Source organism: Hemicordylus capensis, chromosome 14, assembly GCF_027244095.1.
Source record: "Hemicordylus capensis ecotype Gifberg chromosome 14, rHemCap1.1.pri, whole genome shotgun sequence".
Taxonomy (NCBI): Eukaryota; Metazoa; Chordata; class Lepidosauria; order Squamata; family Cordylidae; genus Hemicordylus; species Hemicordylus capensis.
In genome coordinates, this window is record NC_069670.1 from 18,781,558 (window position 1) to 18,805,046 (window position 23,489).

The 23,489-nt window shown below is 47.2% G+C and overlaps 1 protein-coding gene across 2 annotated transcripts; it reads left to right on the plus strand.

Moving 5' to 3' along the window:
- Positions 1 to 247: 247 nt before the first annotated feature.
- Positions 248 to 22,449, plus strand: LOC128337160 (SLAM family member 5-like). Of its 2 annotated transcripts, XM_053277855.1 has the most exons (7): positions 248 to 929; positions 5,049 to 5,390; positions 5,847 to 6,146; positions 7,536 to 7,637; positions 8,361 to 8,425; positions 20,328 to 20,456; positions 21,034 to 22,449. In XM_053277855.1, the coding sequence occupies exons 1-6, from the start codon at positions 857 to 859 to the stop codon at positions 20,433 to 20,435; spliced, it is 990 nt and encodes a 329-aa protein (XP_053133830.1). In that variant the 5' UTR covers positions 248 to 856; the 3' UTR covers positions 20,436 to 20,456; positions 21,034 to 22,449. The 2 variants fall into 2 exon arrangements, with proteins under 2 accessions (XP_053133830.1, XP_053133831.1); XM_053277856.1 differs by lacking the exon at positions 7,536 to 7,637.
- Positions 22,450 to 23,489: the final 1,040 nt, after the last annotated feature.

Consider the following 23,489-nt stretch of genomic DNA (forward strand, 5'->3'; position numbering starts at 1 on the left):
ACTAAGCCCTGGAACTTGAGAAGGATGAGGGTGCTTAAAGCATCCTTTGCTTAAGCGTCCCCTGATAACTGAGCAAAGAGGCACGTTGTTAAAGTGGAGATACTCTTTATTTAGCAGGGGGAGAGTAACTGGCCCTATCCACCCCAGCACAGCATCCCTCCAGTGGCTGTTGCTGGTGTCTGTCTTATGTTTTGTTCTTTGTTTTTTAAAGATTGTGAGCCCTTTGGGGACAGGGAGCTGTTATCTATCTATCTATCTATCTATCTATCTGAACTGCTTTGGGAACTTTTGTTGAAAAGCAGAAAGTAAATATTTGTCGTATGCACCGTTGTCTGTGCAGAGAGCCTTTTTCTTCTTGTTGAGAAACCACGGATGTCACCTAACTTCTCGAGTGTGGAGGCAGGCCTTCAGACAGTATACATTTCAGACAGCCGGGACTCCGATACCTCTCGTTTTAGAAACGATGCACTGGTCCCTCTGCATAGGATCTTGCCTCAAAGAGATAAAATGTCAGGAGGAAGTGGGATGGTGATGAACAGGAAGAAAAGGGGGGTTGTGGCTGCATCAGGGGAATTTAGAGTGGGCGGGGTAGGGCTGCCCCACAATCAAAAGCCCTCAATGCACTCCTCCAATGCAAGCGCCTTCCTTTCTGAGTCAGCTCATTTGCTGCAAAGGTAAGTTAGAAAGACAGTTGTGCACCAATACCTCCTATGAGGTGCTGAGATGCAGGTCAGGTTCTTTGGCAGCCGGCGTGTTTTTCTTTCTCATCACTACGGTGTACAGTACGAACTAGTGAGCAACACAGGGGCGTGCAGGTGTTTGGTACAGGAGGACCTTTCCAAACCACAGGCCAGAGATGACCGTGATGTGTACCTGCCAAGACATCAAGATTCCTCTTCTCTTGGGAATATTAATCGGCTCGTTCCTTGGTAAGTCATCCAAAGCTTCCTCAGTACTTGACACGTTGAAAAATAAGCTGTGTTTGTTGTGAATAATAGAACATGTTAGGACTGGAAGAGACCTTGGAGGTCTTAGGAACATAAGAAGCTTCCTTATGCCAGCAGGGAGTTCATGTGGTCCACATGAGCATAGGAGAAGCCTCCTCTCCTAATCTGGGAGCTCTGCACACTCCCAGTTTTTGACTGTGTGTCGGCTAAAAACAAGGTCCTGGCATCTCCAAGACAGGGCTGAAAGAGACTCCTGCCTGCAACCTTGGAGAAGCTGCTGCCAGTCTGGGTAACCAATACTGAGCTAGAGAGACCAAGGGTCTGATTCCATAGAAAGTAGCTTCCCTGTGTTCCTATGTGAGGAGCTTGATTGTCAGTTGAGCCCTAGCTGGGAAGGACAAGCGCACTCTGCCCAGATTTCCCCCCCCATCTCTGCAACAAGGTAGGAAGAAGAATCTTTCTATCCAGCTGGGCTTAGCTCACCATCAAGCTCCCTGCCTCTGAATTCGATTAGGAGGCTTCACCTATCGTAATGTAAGTCGTGTGAACTGCCCTACTGAGTCTGACCATTGGTCCATCGAGTTCAGTATTGTCTACTCTGATTGGCAGCAACTCTCCAAGGTTTTGGGCAGGAATTTTGCCCAGCCCTACCCAGAGATGCTGCCAGGGATTGAACCTGGGACCTTCTACATGCAAAGCAGATGCTCCACCACTGAGCTACGGCCCCATCCCCTGCTCCACACAGGACTTTGCGACCGTCTCCCTGACAGATGGACCTCTAGACTCTGTCTGAAAGCCTCCAGCAGTGGAGGAGAGCCTATCGCTGCCCAAGGCAGACAGTTTCAGTTCAATTTATAGAAGCTAGTCTCATTCATTTCCCATCTGCTCAGGACTGTGCTTCATGAGGTCACAGGTTTGTTTTCTTGATTTCACTTAAAGGTTTTCTATGCCAACATTTCTCACAAACGAATTTATACCATAAATGAATTTGTGGTGGCTTACCGACAAAGTTCACTCCGCTTGTCAAGTTCTCTCCACTTTCAGAGTGACAGGCGGAGCAATGGCTCTATCTGCAGTGGTTCACTGGCGTATGGATTTTGTTCACACAGTCATGTTAATGTCAGTTTAATGGGCATCTCAGGAGTTCCTGCTCTCCTGTGCAAGCATGTGGCGTGAGCCCAGGAAACAAAGCAGCGATGCCGGCCTTGCAATGCATGAAGAAACCCACATCAAGCTGAGATGGGTAATCTGACATCTAATATCAGCTTGTCTATCTTGGCTTGATGTCGATTTCGCATGCTGCCAAGCTGAGATGGCTGCTTTTCTCCTAGTTTCCTAGGCAGCATTAAGTTCTACAGGAGCCCAGGGCCCTAGATTCCCATTAAACAGACTATAAAATGGTCGTGTGGGTCAGCCCATAATGTGGAGCTACAACCGGCTGCTGATAGGTTTCTGAGCAAAATATGAAGGGCTGGTTATCACCTTTAAAGCCCTGAATGGCTTAGATCCAGCAGAGCCAAATCATTACATGCTGAGGCCTTAAGGTGTGTCAGGTTTAACATAGCTACAAAAAAATTGTTAAGAATAAGAATAGCTGGATCTGCCCACCTAACTAGATATGCTGGGAGGACTCTGCCCTGCATGCTGACAGTGGCTGAGGCCCATTTGTCAAGTACACAGGACAGGGCCTTCTCAGTGATTGCCCCCAGGCTGTGGAACTTGCTCACGTATGAGAGCCACATGGCTCCCTCTCTCCCAGCTTTCAGGAGGAGAGTGAAAACTGCCCTTTTAATTCAGGCTTTTGGCCAATGAACTGTCCTTGCTTAAAAAAAAAAAAAGCTACGTTTTGATCTGTTTTTATGTTTTTATTGAGTTTTATTGTTTTATATTGTATGTATGTATATTTTATTAGTTTTATTGTTTTATCCTGTTGTTTACTGCCCTGGGGTCTTAGGACAAAGGGTGGTTTATTATTATTATTATTTCTTGTTTTCACAGTCAGACAGGTGTTATTGAGTGGTTTGTTTTACATCGAGTCCTTCCCATAAGGATGGCTGAATTTTATTATCAATATTGTTGTTATTATTATAGATATTGTCGCAAAATATAGGCTGTTCCCAGTAAAGTTGCTTTTTATATTTTTATTTTATTATTTATTTATTTAACACATTTCTATACCGCCCTAACCCAAGGTCTCAGGGCGGTTCACAACAACAAATACTAAAAACAATTTAAAACAAATAATAAACAATCAAAAGTTTAAAAATTTAAAAGTTAAAAAGCTAAAAAGTTAAAAAGCTTGGGTAAAAAGATGAGTCTTTAAATCCCTTTTGTTGGCTGATGGTGATTTCTGTGGCCCCTATGGTGTTGAGGTGCTCTTCAAGTTGTTTTGGAATTGCACATAGGGCACCAATTACCACTGCGATTATTTTGGTCTTTTTCTGCCACAGCCTTCTTTTTCTGCTCTTCAAGGTGTAACTTATTATAATTAATTAATTAATTAATTAATTAATTAAGATAGCTAGCTAGATAGATAGATAGATAGAATTACTTCTGGTTTGCAAACCAACTTCAGACCATAATTTCAGATCCTGGTTTCTTGGCTCCAAACAATCCATGGTTTATGGGAAGATTCCAGCTCAGGCATAACATGAAGCCAAGGTTTAGCAAAACAACTCATGGAGGTCATTCACAAAAGGGAAAACCTGTATTCTACCCAGGTTTGGGATCTGTGTGTGCTCCCAATTTTTGGTTGTGTGGAAGCAAGGTAGAAGGAAAACCTGGATAGAAGTGATTGTGTGGAAGCAAGGTCTTGCTTCCACACAACTAAAAATTGGGAGCACACACAGCTCCCAAACCCAGGAGGAATAAAGTTTTCCTTTATCTGAATGGCCTCCATGAGTTGTTTAGCTAAACCTTCATGTTATGCCTGAGCTGGAATCTTCTCATAAACCATGGATTGTTTGGAGAATATGGACAGGAACACAGTTTTTGCTTGTGTGAACGGCCTCCATGAGTTGCGTATCTAAACCTTGGCCTCATGGTTTCATGCAAAAGCAGCCATTTTGAGCCTGTTCTCTGTCTGGCCACTTTCTAAATCTTAATCCCTCTCTGTTTCCCCCCACCATGCCACAACATCCTCTCTATAATGTAACCCATACATTCTGCATCCTCCTCTTTCTCTTCATCCCTTTATGCAACCCACACCTCATGGGAAAAGATGGCTTTTGAAGATCTAAAGATGATGGCGCAGAGGAGGCATTCTGCATAGCAGTCTCAGGCATAAGGAACAGCTGGGAACTGGATGTTTGGATGATGGAATTGGGTGGAGCTAGAAAAGCACAAGAGGAGACGTGTCAGGAATGGGAGAGTGGGGAGATCAATGCCTTGGAGAGATGATGTTATTTCTGCTCTCTTCCCTTCTCAATTTTATTTTATTTATACATTTATGTCCTGTTCTTCTTCCAAAGAGCCCAGAGTGGTGTACATGGTTATGTTCACCTTTACAACAACTCTCTTAGCCTAGTAGGGTATGCTAAGAGAGAAGGGGCTGGCCCCATCTCCCCAGTAACTTCCATGACTGAATGGGGATTTGAACTCAGGTCTCCCTGGTGTTAGTCCAACACACTAACCAATACATCATGCTGTGAAAAGAAAAGCACAGGTTGCCCAGGGGATCCGTGGATGGATTTCCTGACCTTCTGAGAGAAGCTTTGCTGCTGACTAGCTGAAAGATGCTAGGAAAACTGCCCGCAGTTCCTCTGGGTGCCCCTGAATCCAGAAGCAGGAGGGGGGAAGGAGATAGAGCAATGCCAGCATTCTCCACTCCCACCCCTACTCTTGATGTGCTTGCTTAGACCTTAATTACTCTCACAAAAATGTAGGGAAGACATGACTGGATTTTAAGAGGTGGATCGCAACAATTCAGAACAATTTGCAGTTCTTATATAGCGGGAAAAGAAAGGCCCAATATACCAGTTAATCCAATCTGATCCTTCTGCTGCGTAAGGAATTATTATTATTATTAGTCCTTTTGCTTTGTTTTGCTTTTTTTTTTTTAAATTGAAAAATATTTCTCATGCTGTCTTAAAAACCAAATAGGCACAGGAAGTGATCCAGCACAGAATCTTACTCAGCTGAACAAGATCCTGGGAGCATCCGTCTCTTTTCCTGCAAAGTTACCCTCTGGAAAACCAGTGCACAAAATTTCTTGGGTCCTCAAAACCAACGCTGGGAAGTCACTTCCGCTTGTGCAAGTCTGGAATGGAACCCTGGAGTGGTTCAATTCAACAGTCCGTTTTAGGCAGCGCCTAGAAATGGCTGACAAGACCACACTAAGGATCAAAAACCTGGAGGTGGAAGACAGTGGAGTGTATGAAGTTCGTGTGACGATGGTGCGTCCACCAGTGACTCAAGAAGCCTTATTCAACCTCACTGTCTATGGTAAGTACTACTTATGTTAGCATCCTCCCTCCCTATGCTGGAATGTGAAATGTCCATGTAGAATCAGCATTCCATATGCTGGGAGGAGAACTGGCCTTTTGGTAGCAAGTATGAATAGTCCCCTTTGCTAAGCAGGGTCCACTCTGTATTTTGTTTGTATTTTAATGGGAGACTACATGTGAGCACTGGAAGAGATTCCCCTTAGGGGATGGGACCACTCTGAGAAGAGCACCTGCCTGCTTGCATGCAGAAGGTTCCAAGTTCCCTCCCTAGCATTTCCAGATAGGTCTGAGAGAGACTCCTGCCTGCAACCTCAAAGAAGCCACTGCCAGTCTGTGTAGACATAATTGTGTAGGCAATACTGTGGTTGGACTCAGTATATGGCAGCTTGTTATGTTACAGTTAGTGGCAGCCTTGGGGCACAAACATCACAAGTTCCTCCTCTGTGTTCTACAGAGCCAGTGCCAGAACCCCAGATCCTCCACCAACTAGTCTCCGATGCTTCAGATGGATGCAATGTGACCCTGCAGTGTCACGTGCCTGGAAAGGGGGGATTTAATGTCTCCTGGAAAAGAGGGAATCCCCTCAGGGATGCAGAAGAAGGTTCAAACTGGTGCCAATTCTCCAATCACAGCAAGAATCTCCACTTGTTCTGGCAACCCGACTCCTCAGACGCCAGCTTCACATGCCTAGTCAGTAATCTCGTAGATCAGAAGAAGGTCTCATTGAACTTGTTCACCATTTGCTCAAATCAAGGTAAGTGATTTATTCTCCTCGTCCTTTCCCATTCTCCACACAGGCTGCTTGGGCCAGGAAGATGAATATTTTCCTTAAAATATTGTATCTGAAGAACAGCCTTAAACTGGATCCCTAAAACCCTAAAACCAAGCCTTGAATTTAAATTTGGACTCCATTGTGAAAGTCCAGCTGAATTTGTAAAAAAACCAACCCAAACACCTGTATCTGTCTACTCTGATTCTGGTGAGTGAGATGTTATTGTTGACATCTGGACTGGAATGATTTCCTTGTTACCCCAAGGAAGGAGCTTTCCTTTCTTCTTGTGCAAGATCTTTTCTCACTAGAACACAACAGGAAACCACTCCAGAGCAGTAACAGATCAGTAGCCACCGGATCACAGGGAATGTCTTGCAGATGTCCAGGATTTAGCCAACAGAACCTGGGAATCGACAGCTCCTTGTTACAGTCAAGAAAGTACTGAGTGGAGGTGGTTGGACAGCTAGAAGAGGGCTTCTAAACGAAGTAGAGTTATGTCTGTTCCCTGCTTAACTGAAAACGAAATAAACACTGAGGTCATTCACACAATCAAAACCTGTGTTCTACCCGGGTTTGGGAGCTGTGCATGCTCCCAGTTTACGGTTGTATGGAAGCAAGGGAGGAAGAAACTAGCCTTTCCTCCTCCCTTGCTTCCACACCATCACTTCTGCTCAAGTTTCCCTCCTACCTTGCTTCCACACAACCAAAAATTGGAAACACACGCAGCTCCCAAACCTGGGTAGAACGCAGTATGGATTGTGTGAATGACTGCATAATGTAGCCCAGATTCAGCACTAAGAAAAGCTGAATTATGCCCCTGCAAATTAAACCTATTTGCTTATTGTTCACAATAGCCACGAGAAGAGAAGATTAAGGGGAGACAAGATAACCGTCTTCAAATATCTGAAGGGCTGTTGAACAGAAGGAGGAGTGGGCTCACCCTCTGTGGCTCCTAAGGGCAGGGTTAGAATGGATGGGTTGAAATTATGTGGATGCGGATTCAGGTTAGACCTCAAAAAGAACTTCATCTCTGTAAGAGCGGCTTGTGCAGTGGTGAACTCTCCTTCATTAGATTTCGGCTAGGCATGAGAAAGAATTTCCTAACTAAGAGCTGTTACATTATAGAACAGCCTGCTTCATGCAGTGGTGGGCTCCCTTTTTCTGGAGGTTTTCAAACAGAGGCTGGACAGAGTGGGCATCCATCAGGGATGCTATGGCTGCATCCTGCACTGAGCAGAGGGCTGGACTAGATGACCCCTAAGGTCTCCTCTGCCTCTAATGTTCTATGATTCTAATTTATTCTGCCTCTGCTAGTTATGGGGAGGGACAATGTAGTTGTTCATCTGAAGGTACCATTTTTGTTTGCTGCAGGCGGAAAGGAAACCTGGTATGTTTGGTTGGTGGGTGCGCTGGTTCTCATCTTGGTTGGAAGTTTAGCAATCTGGCTATGGAAGAAAATGTCAATTAAAAAAGGTAGGAAAATCTCAGAATCACCAGCCTCTGTTTGCTAGGGCTGGAGTTTTGAATACAAATATGGTGGATATTTATACACAGCTTTTCAACAAAAGTTTCCAAAGTGAATGAATGAATGAATGAAAGGGCTCTCTGTCCCCAAAGGGCTCTGAATCCAAAAAAGAAACATAAGATAGACACCAGCAACAGCCACTGGAGGGATAGGGCCAGTTGCTCTCTCCCTGCTTAATATAAGAGATCCACCACTTCAAAAAGGTGCCTCTTTGCTCAGTTAGCAGGAGGGTTAGGACACTGCTGAAGTATTCATCTTTCTTCTTTTATTTATCCTGAGAGGCAGGCTAATCGTCCCCCCCGCCCCGCCCCAGTAAGCATATATGGCACTGTATAAAGAATGAGGTCTCTGCCCCAAAGCGATCACAATCTGAAACTGACACAAGGAAGATAACAGAGGAGGGGTGGGAAATGGAGTCTGGGAAAAGAGGGAAAGAATATACAGGGCAGTTCACATGATCAAGAAAAGGAGGCTTTTCCTAACCCAGTCCAGGAACTGTAGATGCTCTCAATATTTGTCTGTCCATTAAAAACATAGTTGGAGGTGCTGACCATGATCGTGTGCTAAGCAGCAGCAGCTTACTACTAACAGGAGTGTATGAGGACATTTCCTGATGCAATGAAATATCACATCTCATTTACATGCTGCTATTGCTGCTTTTTTCTCTACAGTCCCAAAGAAGATTTACTCTCCTGAGCCCATCTATGATAACATCACAGAGCTGGGTGTACACCAGGTGAGAGTATTTTGCAGATCATTATGATGCGGGGTTTAATAATAAATAAATAAAATGTACTTATTTTCCTAAGTGTTCAAGATATCTGTTATCTTGATCATCTTTACGAGAAACTCTGTAAGGAAGGCGGAAGTTATTATTTGGTTAAATGTTTATCTTCTTGACTTGCTACTACAAGGCTTTCAATTCCAACAGAAACCCATGTACAATAAACCCACTTAAAACCCTGCCACGGGATGTGGTAATGACCACCAGCATGAACAGCTCTTAAAAGGGCTTAGGCAAATTCATGGAAGACAGGTCTATCAATGGCTACTAGTCTGGTGGCTATAGGCTACCTCCAGCCTCAGAGGCAAGATGTCTCTAAAGACCAGTTGCGGGGGAGCAACAGCAGGAGAGAGGTGCTACCACAGAAAAGGCCCTGCCCCACGGCTGGTGAACAGCAGCCCTTCCACGAGTGGAACACCTTCTGCGTGCAGAAGGACTCCTCTCGATCCAAACTCCAGTTGTCTCAATGTTATGCCAAGGGAGTTTGAATCTTTCTCCTAGCCTACAAAATGGCAGGATCCTGAAGGCCATGGTTCCGTTCCGTAGAGCAAAAGCAGACAGGAGGGTTTCAGTCCCACATACCCCTGTCATCATTAACTAGTAAATGTAAATCATTCTGTAAGTCTGTAACTCATTAATCAGAAACCCAAAGGGGTGCAACTTAGGGGATGCTATCACCAGCACCTCCTTCACACTCCGTTTGTGATGAATGTGAGCTTCCAAACGAGATGGCTAATCATGCAGCCCCTTCGGATGTTGGGGTGGTGGTGGAGATTCTCTTTATACTCCCTTGGGGTGGGTCTGCTGTGCATCCCACCAGCTTCTGAGTTATGGCTGGCAGGAGAACTTTCTCGTTTGCAGCATCATCTGACTTGTACTGCCTGAGTCAGACCTTCGGTCCATCCAGCTCAGTCTGAACATGGCTGGAATTGTATGGATTAGTCAAATGACCATTTCAGACAACTGCGGATCCAAAAACAAAGCAAACGTGATTAAACAAAAAAAGTTGAAAAACAGGGCCAAAAGAAAACATATAAACAATTAAACATTAAAGGTTTAATTTAAAATGAATGAAAATGGATTATAATTAATCATGTAGCTCAGTATTGTCTGCTCTGACTGGCAGCAGCTCTCTAAGGTTTCAGGCCAGGGTCTTTCCCAGCCCTGCCTGGAGATGCTGCCAGGGAGTGAACCCGGGACCTCCTGCATGCAAAGCAGATGCTGGATCACAGAGTCACGGCCCCAGGCTATGGTACTCCCTGCCTCAGGAGGTACACCTCTCCCTCCCCATTGCTCTCTTTGTGGGCGGCCTTTTCTATTTCAGGAGGCCTTCAATAGGTCCGTGGCTGATGGTGTTTGACTTGGGCTTCCTGCCTTTGCTGTTTCTTATCTGTTTATCAACAGCTCCTGCGGCAATATGTTCCTCTTTAAAGCACAAAGGAAACCCGTTTGAAAGGGTTTTTCCATTTGTTGCTGCTTTGCCCTTATATACAGTTTCCTTTCAGCTGCCCCTATGTCGGTTCCATGGGTTAGAATAGGTTGTGAGGACAGTGGGACGTAAACCCCGTGGAATAAGGGGACAGGCTCATGTGTGGATCAGTAACTGGCTGAAGGACAGGAAACAGAGAGTAGGAGTAAATTGACAGTTTTCACAATGGAGGTAGGTAGGAAGTGGGGTCCCCCAGGGATCAGTACTGGGACCAGTGCTCTTTAACTTGTTCATAAACAATCTAGAAGTTGGGGTGACCAGCAAAGTGGCCAAATTTGCAGATGACACCAAACTATTTAGGGTAGTAAAATCCACAACGGGTTGTGAGAAACTCCAAAAGGATCTCTCCAAACTGGGGGACTGGGAGACAAAATGGCAAATACGGTTCAATGTAAGCAAGTGTAAGTGATGCACATTAAGGCAAAAAACACCAACTTCACCTATACGCTGATGGGATCTGAGCTGTCGGTGACTGACCAGGAGAGAGATCTTGGGGTTGTGGTGGACAGCTCATTGAAAGTGTTGGCTCAGTGCGTGGCAGCTGTGAAAAAAGCTAATTCCATGCTAGGAATCATTAGGAGGGGGATTGAAAATAAAAATGCTAATATTATAATGCCCTTGTACAAATCTATGGTGCGGCCACATCTGGAGTACTGCTTTGGTCACCGTATCTTAAGAAGGAGATTGTAGAACTGGAAAAGGTGCAGAAGAGGGCAACCAAGATGATCAGGGGCCTGGAGCATCTTCTTTATGAGGCTAGGCTACAGCATCTGGGGCTCTTTACCTTGGAAAAGAGGCGTATAAAATTATGCATGGTTTGGAGAGGGTGGACAGAAAGAAATCTTTCTCCCTCTTTCACATCACTGGAACCAGGGGTCACTCCATGAAACTGAAGGTTGGGAAATTTAGGACCAACATGTGGCAGTACTTTTTCACACCGCACATAATTAATCTGTGGAATTCTTTGCCATGGGATGCGGTGATGGCCACCAGCTTGGATGGCTTTAAAAGGGGTTTAGACAGATTCATGGAGGAGAGGTCTATCAATGGCTACTAGTCTGATGGCTACGGGCCATCTCCAGCTTCAGAGGCAGGATGCCTCTCAATACCAGTTGCAGGGGAGCCACAGCCGGAGAGAGGGCCTGCCCCCATCTCTTGCCTATGAGCTTCTCAGGAGCATCTGGTGGGCCGCTGTGTGAAACAGGATGCTGGACTAGATGGGCCTTGTGCCTGATCCAGCAGGGCTGTTCTTATGTTCTAACTCTTTTCATGGGGCTGTTTTGGGAAAAGGATTAAGAGTGTGACAACTCCCTCTGTGGTGGGGGCTGAGAAGGCACAACATTGGCCGTTTGTTTTTTGTTGTAGTCACAAAAAGGAAGGTCGGTCTTTTTGGTCTTTTAGCCTACATCCCCCTGCCCCGTACGAATACAAATATCGTGAATATTTATATACCGCTTTTCAATAAAAGTTCCCAAAGCAGATAGATAGACAGGCAGGCAGACAGACGAGAGAGGGGGGGCGGCTCTCTGTCCCCTAAAGCTCACAATCTAAAAAAAGAAGAAGAAAAGAAACATAAGATGGACTCTAGCAACAGACACTGGAGGGATGCTGTGCTGGGGGTGGACAGGGCCGGTTCCTCTCCCCCTGCTCAATGAAGAGAGTCACTCACCACTTTAAAAGGTCCCTCTTGCTTAGTTAGCAGGGGTTAACCTGAGGTGTCCCTATGTGTCGCTCTATCAACTTTGCTGTTGTTATTATTATTATTATTATCTATCAAATTATTAAATAATAATAATAATAATAATAATAATAATAATAATAATTATTATTATTATTATTATTATTATTAATAATAATAACATTTATTAACCGCCCCATCCAAAAGCTCTGGACCGATATGAACCAAATCGGGTACAATCATAGGGACACCTCAACAGCATCGTTTGTGATGAATGATGTGATGCACCTCGATCCAAGATGGCAGACACGTGAACAGCCCATAGTTATCCATGACATCTACTGGCGTCTTGCTTGACACTGCCCGAAGAGAACCAGTCAAGCAAGGTCTCAAGTACCTCATATATAAGCTCTCCTCAACCCGGCAGCTATGGCATGTCCTTTCAGAATCAGAGAGAAAATTGTCTGGATCCTCCTCTTCTTTGAACTCTGGAGACTTGATTTTTTCCCCCTGGAGTGGTGGAGGGTGCAGGGTTGACTGGAGTAGGTGGGGCTCCTGCTTGCCCCTTCTCTACCCTGGCCATCTTGGCCACATGGTCCAGTTCAATTTTCTTTGGATCCAGTGCCATCTCATTTTCCCTCTCAGCCCTTTGGAATTCGTGTCCCCCCTGCCCCTCTTCTCCTTCTCCAGCTGTCTAATTTCCAGCACCTGTTGCCTGTCCTTTTCCTTCTCCTCCATTTCCAGCTTTTTCAATTCCAGCTTAATCTTCCAGAAAGCTATGTGCTGGGGGCTTGCCTCTGCCCCTTCCACTGGCATATCCACCTGGGCAGCGTCCCCCTTTTCCCTTGCTTGGGACATCTTTCCCTCTGCTGGAGCCTTCCTTGCAGGGTTGGCACACGATTCCTTGCCAGATCTCAACCACATGTAGTGGCCCCTTTTCCCTATCTAATCCCTATCCATCGATCCCGAAAGCTAAAAATTAAAATAAGGGTGTGTGCTTGCAATCCTGTTTGTTCTCAGCCAAAACTTAGGCTCCCTGGTCAAAAAAATAAAACTCAAAAGAAAAAAAAGGGAAAATCCCTGCCTGTTTTCAGCCAGAGCACTTTAGCTTCCTGGTCCAAACAAACAAAAATCAAAAGGAAAATCCTTGTTTGTAATCAAAACCTCCCAAACAGAAGCCTCTCTTGCTTTTTCTCAATAAAGAGGCAAGCAGAGACTTGGTAACTGGTCTCTGGGACGCTCTGAGGCGGAAATGCGCTAACTTGAGAAGGTGGTGATTATCAATAAGATTATAGTGAAAAGAAAGTAGGCAGATGAGTTCATGCCAGAACGTCGTCTTTAGTGTCTGTTTCCAGATAGTCTGACTTTGGCCTTTGCTATGCCAAAATTACAGGTTCCCTTGCCTTCACTTTCAGACATAGAAGTGGTGGTTAGGAACCTTCTTATTTGGGTTGTTAGTCAGCTGGAATGTTGGTGTTTCTTCTTCTTCTTCCTTTTAAACAAGAATGAACTTTTAAGCATGAACATCAGATTTCAGCAAACCCTTCTGTCATTGCCTTTACTGTCCAATCCGTGGTTCAGCTGTGATGATTTCCCATGCAGGGCAGGGGAGACGTGCAGCATCTTAGCAACCCCTCCTGCCAAGATCTTAGCAACGGCTTCTGCAGTCACCTCTTGTGCAAGATAGGTGAAGCTGTGCCAATCTCCATGCAGAGGCGACATGGCAAAAAACCATCCTGGGAAATTCTCTGAAATTCTTCCTGGGAAAGAAACCTGACTTGAGCTTTGAATTTCAGTTTCTCCTTCAGAGGAACCCTGAAATAGGTTTCCAATGTTTTTGGAGAGAGATTTAATCTCCAATCTGTCAGGATTGTGGATTTGTGCCAGTGCGGAGGAAGGCTCAATTCAAGGGCAGAACTGTGAGAGCCGGACCTACGTGGTTCCTCCCCTCATGTTCTTAATGTGGTGGGGTTTTTTGTTCTTAAAGGGATATTCTTAAAATGTTCTTAAAGGAAACCAAGTAAAGGGCTGGTTCTCAAAGTCAGAGGGAAGGCAGAAGAGCCTCCCACCATGATTCTGAAGCTATGCATGGTTCCAAAAACTGATTGTGTGCGTGGTGAGGATGTCCTCCCAGACAGAGGACTTGGAAGTGCTGGTGCGTCAGAAGCCATCCTGGTCCGGTGGTGCAGGCAGTGGCCTTCCTCTCCCTGAGACCAAACCTCAGACGGCCAATGTGGCTGCCCTCTCAGCTGACATTGCCACCAGGTTGTTATTCACACTTGGCTTCATGCTGCGGGTAAAAGTTGAGCGAAGCCACTTTGAATCACACTCGCAGCACTGAGGGAAGCAGCCCCCCGGTTTTGTTTTGATGCAAGTTCACATGGCATACTTGCATGTTTTCCTTCTAGCCAAAGGGTGGTGGGGGGAGAGAGCTTTCCTAAAGAGCTATATCTGTATTTCTGAAGAAAGTATCCTTCTTATCATTCTACTGATTCTACATCAGTGCCTCTCCCCATTTGCTCCGGCGTTTTCAGAAAAAGTCGCTTAAAACCAGCATTTTAAAAACCCGGAAATAGGAACATATGAAGCTGCCATATACTGAGTCAGACCCTTGGTCCATCTAGCTCAGTATTGCCAACACAGACTGGCAGCGGCTTCTCCAAGGTTGCAGGCAGGAATCTCTCTCAGCCCTATCTTGGAGATGCTGCCAGGGAGGGAACTTGGAACCTAGATGCTCTTCCCAGAGCGGCTCCATCCCCTGCGGGGAATATCTTACAGTGCTCACACTTCTAGTCTCCCATTCATATGCAAGCAGGGCCGACCCTGCTTAGCTAAGGGGACATGTCAGGCTTGCTACCACAAGACCAGCTGAGATAAGCCAGAATTCGCAAGACAAGCCCGACTTGTGTGTGGAGTGGGTCCAAGGATCTCGAAGGGACTTCAGGATAAGTTTGGCTGGTGTGTGAACCACACACTCTCTCCCAAAGGAGATTCGGAGTAGAAGCCCCGTCTGTAAAGCCTCCTGGCTGGGACTGCATCTTCCACATAATCATTTCCCAGTCTTCTCCCCATTTCCACTGCCCACCCAATCCATTTTGGGGAGTGTGCCCAGCTTTGGAAGCACAGCTTGGAACTCCTCCACCTTACATTGCCCAGAGTGGAGAAAGAGAGGGATTCTCTAGAGTGGAAATAAAATGAGCAAAGATTGGTGGGGGAACAGCCAGAACTTTGAATAAGCTTCACATTTCACTTAACAAGATTTGATTTCGAGCACTCTTTGGCAGAGCCAGGCAAACGGCTGCTTTTCCCCCCCAGATGCTGTTGGAGTACAAATCCTATCATCCCCAGTGTGGCTCTGTTTTATAGTATAGGTAACAGCTCGATAGAGACACGGTGGTTGCCGGGCAGAAGCCTGATTGCAGGATGCACATCATGAAATGAAAATGTTCTAGAAAGCATGTGCTTCTGGTAATGCATCCTGGACACATCTGTTCAGCTTCCTTGCTTCAAAAGGGTCCTTTTGAAGCAAGGAGCTGGTCTCCGAGGAGGAGAGCTGGTCTGGTGATAGCAAGCATGAATTGTCCCCTATGCTAAGCAGGGTTTGCCCAGGTTTGCATTTGGATGGGAGACTACATGTGTGAGCCCTGAAAGATCTTCCCCTCAGGGGATGGAGCCGCTCTGGGAAGAGCATCTAGGTCCCAAGTTCCCTCCCTGGCAGCATCTCCAAGATAGGGCAGAGAGATGCCTGCCTGCAACCTTGGAGAAGCCGCTGCCAGTCTGTGAAGACAATACTGAGCTAGATAGACTAATGGTCTGGCACCCTATATGGCAGCTTCCTGTGTTCCTCCTCCCAGGGCTCACTCCCTGCTCTTTCAGCACCACCGCAACCATCACAGAGGCATCTTTGTATTTTTTGCCAGCACTGAATTTGCTGTTTGCATTTTTGAAAAGTTACATTTGCATGATATGATGTCTGCTCTTGAAGCACATTCAGGAAGTTGCCACAGAATTTATTGCTGGGGCCAGAATGCAGGAGCCAGAGGATTTGTTTTTCATATTGATCGCTCTAAATGATGTGCCCACATTTTTTAAAGTTGACTTCAGCCACCAACAGACTCGGGTCAGGAAAGGAGCTGCTTTTCTGAGAATCTCTACAGCAGAACCCACAGGCGGGAGGAACAGCAGAAAAGAAACTTGTTCAGCTTTGCAATTCAGATGTGAAGTGGAGGCCATTTGGGAGGTGGGCAGGGGGTTTCTTCAGAGGATGTTCTCGCATTGGCAGCTGGGTGGTTTGGAATGCCAAGAACATTAACTGGACCTTCAGGGACATCCTTGCATGGAAGGGGCCTGGGTAGGATTTGCAGAGACCAGGGATGGGGTGGGATGGGATGGGACAGGGGAGGATTCCAGAACCCTGCACAGCACTTTATCCCACGCCAATGGCCGGCAAAGGCAGAAAATGTGATGCAAAATAAGCCCAGGAGTTATTCACACCTGGCTTCATGCTGTGGGGTGAATGTTGAGCGAAGCCACTTCGAATCACACTCGCGGCATTGAAGGGAGCAGCCCCTCCCCTCTGCTCTCAGGTTTTGTTTTGATGCAAGTTCACGTGGCATGCCTCTGTGTTTTCCTTCTAGCCAATGAGGGGAGGGGGGGTCCCCAGATGGTGTTGGACTACTACTCCCATCAGCCAGAGTTCATTTTGAATGGGGCTGATGTAGTCCCTGCTAACTGAGCAAAGAGGCACCTTTTAAACATGGTGATTCTCTTTATTTAGCAGGGGGAGAGCAACTGGCCCTACCCATCCCCAGCACAGCATCCCTCCCTCCAGTGGCTGTTCCTGGTGTCTGTCTTATGTTTCTTGTTTAGATTGTGAGCCCTTTGGGGACAGGGAGCCATCTTTCTTTCTTTGTTTGTTTTGTATGTATTTGTCTATGTAAACCGCTTTGGAAACTCTTGTTGAAAAGTGGTATATAAATATTTGTTGTTGTTGTCGTCATTGTCCAGCAAGAGCTGGCCCAAGACTGGGACCCCCGGTGTAGGATTTTAAAAGGGATATTTGGGGTTCCACCCCCCACTTGTATTTCATTTCAGGATCCTGAAGGCCATTGTGGTTAGGGATGCTGGGAGTTGTGGTCCAACAACGTCTGTGGAGAGCTGGGCTTGTGGTGGCAAGCATGAATGGTCCCCTTTGCTAAGCAGAATCCACCCTGGTTTACATTTGAATGGGAGACTTACATGTGCGTGCACTGTAAGGTATTCCCCTCAGGGGATGGGGCCGCTTTTGGAAGAGCACGTGTGCTTGCAGGCAGAAGCTTCCAAGTTCCCTCCCTGGTAGCATCTCCAGGATAGGGCCGAGAGAGACTCCTGCCGGCAACCTTGGAGTAGCCGCTGCCAGTCTGAGTAGACAATACTGAGCTCAGCATATGGCAGCTTTCAATGTTCCTAGGCTGGGAACGAGAATAGATAACAATTGTAGGCAAATAGTCTGTTGCCTGGCAGAAGTCTGATAGCAGTGTTTGCACAGTGAAATAGTAACATCTTACAGAACGTCAGGCTCCGAAGATGCATCCTAGACAATCTGTCCAGCCTCGGTGGTGTCCCAGTTTCCGGCGGGGATGTGTGTGTGTGTCTACTTGCCCTTGCTTTGCTGTCTCCCTCCCCAGCCAAGGTCTCAGCAAGGGACAGAGTTTGCTAAGGAGCAGGGAGGCCCTCAGCCCCTGAACCCCTCTCTCCACTGGTCTCATCCTTTGAGGATCCCTTCTCTCTCTCTCTCTCCCTTTCACGGGTTCACGGGGATTCCTTACCCACCACAGCTTCTGTGCCCATCTCATTGCAGGGCGGTCTGGCTTTTAAATCCCCCTGGGGGACCTCACAACTTGCATGAGAGCAAGGGCACTGATAAGCATTTAAAAGATCTGGGAACTGGAGCAGACAAGCGCTGGGTTGGGGGTAGGATCATCTGTTTTGTTGCCAGTTAAGGAAAAGTGTGCCCTCGAGTCGGTGTTGACTCCTGGTGGCCACAGAGCCCAGGGGTTGTCTTTGGTAGAATACAGGGGGAGTTTACCATTGCCTCCTCCTGCGAAGTTTGAGATGATGCCTTTCAGCATCTCCCTATATCGCTGCTGCACAATATAGGAGTTTCCCATAGTCTGGGAAACATACCAGTGGGGATTCGAACCGGCAACCTCTGGCTTGCTACTCAAGTCATTTCCCTGCTGTTGCCAGGCCAGTTCCTTTTAGGCTGGAGATGGAGACAAGATGCCATTGTCTGTGCTGGAGCAACACCATAGGTGACTGACATGGAGGAGGAAGTGCCTGATGAGACAGAGGGCCCAAGTCCCATAGGCCAGCCTCTGACAACACCCCTGCATGAGGTGTCCTAGGAACATAGGAAACTTTCCTCTACCAAGTCAGACTTGGTGCATCTACAGGGCCGGCTCATCGCGGTAAGCAGCCGATGCAGTGCATCGGGGTGTCACTCGCTGGAGAGCGTCTAATCTAGCTCAGTATTGTCTACCCAGACTGGCAGCGGCTTCTCCAAGGTTGCAGGCAGGAGTCTCTCTCAGCCCTATCTTGGAGATGCTGCCAGGGAGGGAACCTGGAACCTAGATGCTCTTCCCAAAGTGGCTCCATCTCCTGAAGGGAATCTCTTCCAGGGCTCACACAGGTAGTCTCCCATTAAAATGCAAGCCAGGGCAGACCTTGCTCAGCAAAGGGGACAAGTGATGCTTGCTACCACAAGACCAGCTTTTGAGATGAGATCCTGCCTCAAGAGATCTTGGGCTCTTGTGAGACCTCGACCATCCCCTCTACCTCCCACCCCAGTGCCCAATGGCTAGCCAGAGGTCTCTAGCGCCTGCCTCAGGTGGGCCCATCCTGGGCTGGCTGTGGGGATCCTGCTGCCATGGTTGGGCTCACCCCAGCCATCGCGTCGGTGGCACGGCGTCCTGACAGCCTCATTGCTCCAGAAGGATTGCTCTCCCGTCCCTGCGTCTCTCTGCTCTTTCCGTTCACTGGTCTCAGGAAATGCTTTGGGTGCGTTTGTATTCACAAGCCAAAGTCAGCAGTTTCTTTCCTTTTTTTGCCAGCAGCTGGCTTCGGGATTCCAGGACCGAGCTGTCATGGAAGAAGGGCGTGCGGGGGCAAATGTGCTTGGGCCCCTGAGGGAGGGGCCCCCACCATTTGGGTAACAGCTGGGCCTCTCCTCTCCCCAAAGTGCGGTTGAGGTATATGAGGGACCTCAAAGGTATTAAAGAATGTTTCTGAGTCAGGGAAATGCCTGCCTGCACATAGGCTGTGTGGGGGATCTGTGTGCGATGTTATTGGCAAAGGAATGCAAGTTTATTCCAAGACTGTCTTGTTTTTCACTGGGTGTATCGTTCTGTAGCCAAAACACAGCCCGCGGGCAGGGCAGGGAGGAGAAGCAGGAGGGAGGCCCAGGGTCCGGTCTCCACTTTCAGTCCTTGGGCCCACTCCAACCTTGCACTGACCCAGCAGCATGCTTTGCTTTTTGGGAAAGTCCCATATATGGGCCTGCCCTTGGACAAATATCCTAACTTGGAGCTTTGCACCTAACTTGATCCCTTGTCTCCATACTCGGGAATTTTTGACTGATTACTAAAAATGACATACCCACATTTTAAAAAGCTGATTCCAGCCAGCCACAAACAGGTGCCAAGATAGCAACTGCTGCCTTTTTGAGCCTCTCTTCGGCAGATGCATCTGCAGGCATAACAGCGGCAGGCAAACTTGCCATCCTTTCAGACTCAACCGTGAGGAGGAGGCAATTTTTCAGGGGCAGGACAACTTGCCTCAAAATACATCCATGCTTTGCAAACGGGGTGATTTCAAATTTCAAGGACATGGATGGAAAGCTTAAGGACACCATGGCTTGGATGGTTGTGGAATCTCAAAGAGGTGTAGTGTGCGGAATCTCAAAAGATGCAGGAAGTGTGGTGTGTGTAGGAATTGCGGAATGGGAGCAGAGGTTTTATCGGTTACTTAAAAGGGGCTTGGGCCCACAGCCCCCCTTTTGGTTATTAAACTCAGTCCCCAAATAATTTTGTGTGTTTTCTAAAGTCTCTAATATTATAATACAGCAGCTATGAAGGTGGAAGCAGCAGAGAATTAGGTGAGGCCAAGAGCTCTCTCCCACGATGCGCTCTGTCAGTGCCTCCATTGCTGTACTGCCTTTCAGGAAGAAGTCAGGGAGGAGGGAGCTGATCGCTGAGCTTCGGGGCTCTGAGCCATTGATTGGGGGCCAGTGTCCCATGGGCCACCCCTTAATGGCGCCTCTGGATGGGAGGGGTCTCCAGAATCCTACACCACTGCTTGTCCCATACCAACAGCTAGCAAAGGCAAAATATGTTATGCAAAATATGCATAGATGCAAATGTTTAGGCTGGGCAGCACAGATTTAGGCTGGTCAGCCACAGTGGCATTCTTCTTGACGTACAATTTATATAAACTTGGTGCAGTTTTTGATTGTGTTGTGTGGGGCAGGGTTTCCGAACCTTGGGCCCCCGGATATTGTTGGACTACAACGGCCATCATCCCTAGCCAATGTAGTTGGGAATTATGGGAGCTGTAGTCCAGCCACATCTGGGAACTCAAGGTTGGGAAGCCCCGGTGGAGGATCTCAAAAAACAATATTTGTTTTCCATTTTTCTCATCTTCCATCTCAGGATGCTGAAACCTTTCCACGCCGCCTGGATCCAAATTCCAGAGTGAAATCTGTAGCTTTATATTCCACACTCGGGTCACCTTCTCATCTTCCTGATTTGGCCACCTGAACAATGTGATGCTCTAATGAGGTGTGAGGCTTTGCTATCGTATTGGGGTTTAGCCCCCCAAAATTTGCGAGTAGGGCCAGGACTTAACTATGGAAAAGGGAGCTGTTCTGATGCAACAGGCAGGACTGTTGGATCTGTGAGATTTAGACAAGAGGGCGGTGACCCCTAGGCATGGCATTTGTGAAGCAAAGCAAGTGAGAAAGAGGAGGAAACCAAAAGGAGAAGGGGGGTTTCCCTAATTTAATTTCAGGGGATTAATATGCCAGGTAATTTAATCAGGCAATACCGCATCCATCCTGCTGGGTGGCAGCAATACCCATCTTTGTTTGGAGAGAGTGAGAATTCAGATAGCAGAGAAAGAGGGAAATCCTACTCACTGAGATCTAGCAGCTTGAGCATTCTGTTTGTCTGGAAAGTTCCTCGCTACATACAATGTGGGCGCATCCAGAGTGTCTTATCATGACTCTGGAAAATAAATGAATAAATAAATAACTAGCTGCACAGATTAGGAAGGCTGAAATGTTCAGAAGCTGTTTTTGAAGCTGTACACCAGAATGTCTTCCACATTTGACTCCCCCCACCTCCACACATTTTGCAGGTTGGCTGACATGGGAGTCATCTCTCGACAAGTTCTGGTGAACACTTTTCCTTCACTGCCACGGGTCGGCTCTCAGCATTCTGAAAACTCCAGGAACTGTCTGTCTATTTCTTCACCAATCGCAATGAAGAAGGATGCTTGCTTTGGGAAAGCAGACCAAAATCTTGCATCATGGCCTGACCTTTGGCGGCTGATCCACAGAAGTACCTTCAGAGCCTTCTTTAAATGTGGAGCTTTATTTCATCACAAATGGATAACAGGAGCAAGTTCTGCACTTCAGAGTCTTCCAAAACCTTTTAAAAAACGGCTTGGCAAATTGGATGTAAACTTGCTTACTGCATTATAAGGCAGGGGTCCTTGGGCCCAATGTTGCCACCACCACCACCACTGTCTTTGGACGACAACTCCCATCAACCCCGGCAGCAGTGATTATTTAAATAATAAAATTCCATTGTGACCAATCAACACATCACAGAGAAAATGAGGCTGGATGGATCAAAACTACTTTGATGGTTGACATCTAGACTAACCGCCAGTAGAAGAGCATTTTCCATCACGCAGTGGGGAGGGGCGATTTTAATCCATGTCCCCATCCCTTTGTAGCATCATGTATCTGCCAAAAATATGTGTGTGAGGCTTGGGTGGCCTTCAGGGATATGTATTTGGGAAGTACAGGTGGCTGTAGAGGCAAGAGGGGATTGCAGAAAATTGTCCACCCCTCTGCACAAGAGAAGGTGTTCCTCTGCCAGAGTCTCTTTAGGTTGAATATCAGCCAATAAGGATGTGCATGGAACTGGTTCGGAGGCCCTTTATGGACTGTTTTAAAAGGCAGTGCCAGCAGGGGAAATGCGGTGGGAGGGATGAGCACCCTCCCCCATCCTTAAGGATACCCCTCCCCACCTTCGGACTGGCAGTTCCATGCACATCCCTATCGGCCAATATTCCCAAATCCCACCCTAGTGCCAAAACATGGTTTGATCAGAGATCTGAGTAAATCTGAATCTTGGATGCATTTTATCATAGTAGAAAAGGGGTGATTCAATTGATCTTTCCGATATTTTTCTTCTGGCAATTTGAAAACCATGCCACTTTGGAATTACTGGGGGGAAGATTTAGCGATGCACCATATCTGGCCAAGGATCTGCAGAAATACCTCAAGCACATCAGTCGCTGTGGCCATTGTTGGTTTTAAATTGTACACCGTTGTGTTCATTGATTATGGTATCTTTAATGAATTAGTGGTACATAAAAGTTTCTAAATACAAGCAGTTTTAAACCATGCATTTAGTTTTGGTAGCAAAGGCTTCTGAAATTGGGACATCCCCTGCCCGGCGCCAAACTCATCTACACTGAACTCAGGAAATCTGGCATTGTAATAATGTGGCAAATAAAAAGAATTGCAAGACAGTTTGCACATCCTTATTTGCAGTTGTGTTCTCAGAAACATCAGTGAGAAACAGGCTCCTCAAGAGGGGAGTGAACACAGAGCCATAGGAACATAAGGAGCTGCCTTCTACTGAGTCAGACCCTTGGTCCATCTAGCTCAGTATTGTCTACACAGACTGGCAGCGGCTCCTCCAAGGTTGCCGGCAGGAGTCTCTCTCTGAGAGATGCCAGGGAGGGAACTTGGATCCTTCTGCATGCAAGCATGCCGATGCTCTTCTCAGAGCAGCCCCATCTCCTAAGGGGGGAATATCTCACACTGCTGAGAAATGAAGCCTCCCATTCAAATGCAAACCAGGGCAGACCCTTTTTAGCAAAGGGGATCATTCATGCTTGCTACCACGAGACCAGCTCTCCTGGTGTGTGCGTGGGCAGACTGTTGTTCCCCACCCCCTGCCACCGATGATCAGCTGTTGGGTGGGTGGGTGCTGGCAGAGGGAGCGTGTGTGCTGCTGCCTCTCTGGCTGACTTCCTGCCTGCCTGTCTATCAATAGCTCTTCCGGGCAGGGGCAGAGTGGCACCGGTGAGGGTGAGGGGTGTGTGTGTGTGTGTGTGTGTGTGTGTGTGTGTGTGTCCGCAATTGCTGCCTGAGCTTACCAACCCCTCCTTGCTTCCTGTGTTCCTATGAGAGCCTGTTCCATGGGAGAGGGCCAGGCTGTTGGCACAGAGGAATCTCTGTTGGCATCCACACTGGTGGAGGCGTGAGGAGGAGATTCCCCCCCCCAAGAGTGGGACCCACATGGGCTTGGTTCTCAAGGTCCAGGGTGCAGGGCGACTCTGTGCCCAGCTCACATTAAAGCCAGGCCTCCGCACCTCTCAGTTGGGAGTGGGTGGGGCGCAACCCACCTCCGCCTAGAGCACAAAAAGCGGGCGCTGCTTTTCAAAGGGATCTGTGCAGATCTCGTGGAAGTGGTTTATGTGGGCACAGTGGAGGAGGGGTGCAGGAGGAGGGAAACTGCTATGAGTTTCCCCTTACAAAAAGATTAAACAGAAGATTAATTGCGGCAGGCGTG

Bases quoted from the DNA above. Each gene is read 5' to 3' on its own strand.
- LOC128337160 (XM_053277855.1), top strand. From the start codon at position 857: ATGACCGTGATGTGTACCTGCCAAGACATCAAGATTCCTCTTCTCTTG. The intron at 930-5,048 runs GTAAGTCATCCA...AAAACCAAATAG, and splicing joins ATTAATCGGCTCGTTCCTTG to GCACAGGAAGTGATCCAGCA. The intron at 6,147-7,535 runs GTAAGTGATTTA...TGTTTGCTGCAG, and splicing joins CACCATTTGCTCAAATCAAG to GCGGAAAGGAAACCTGGTAT.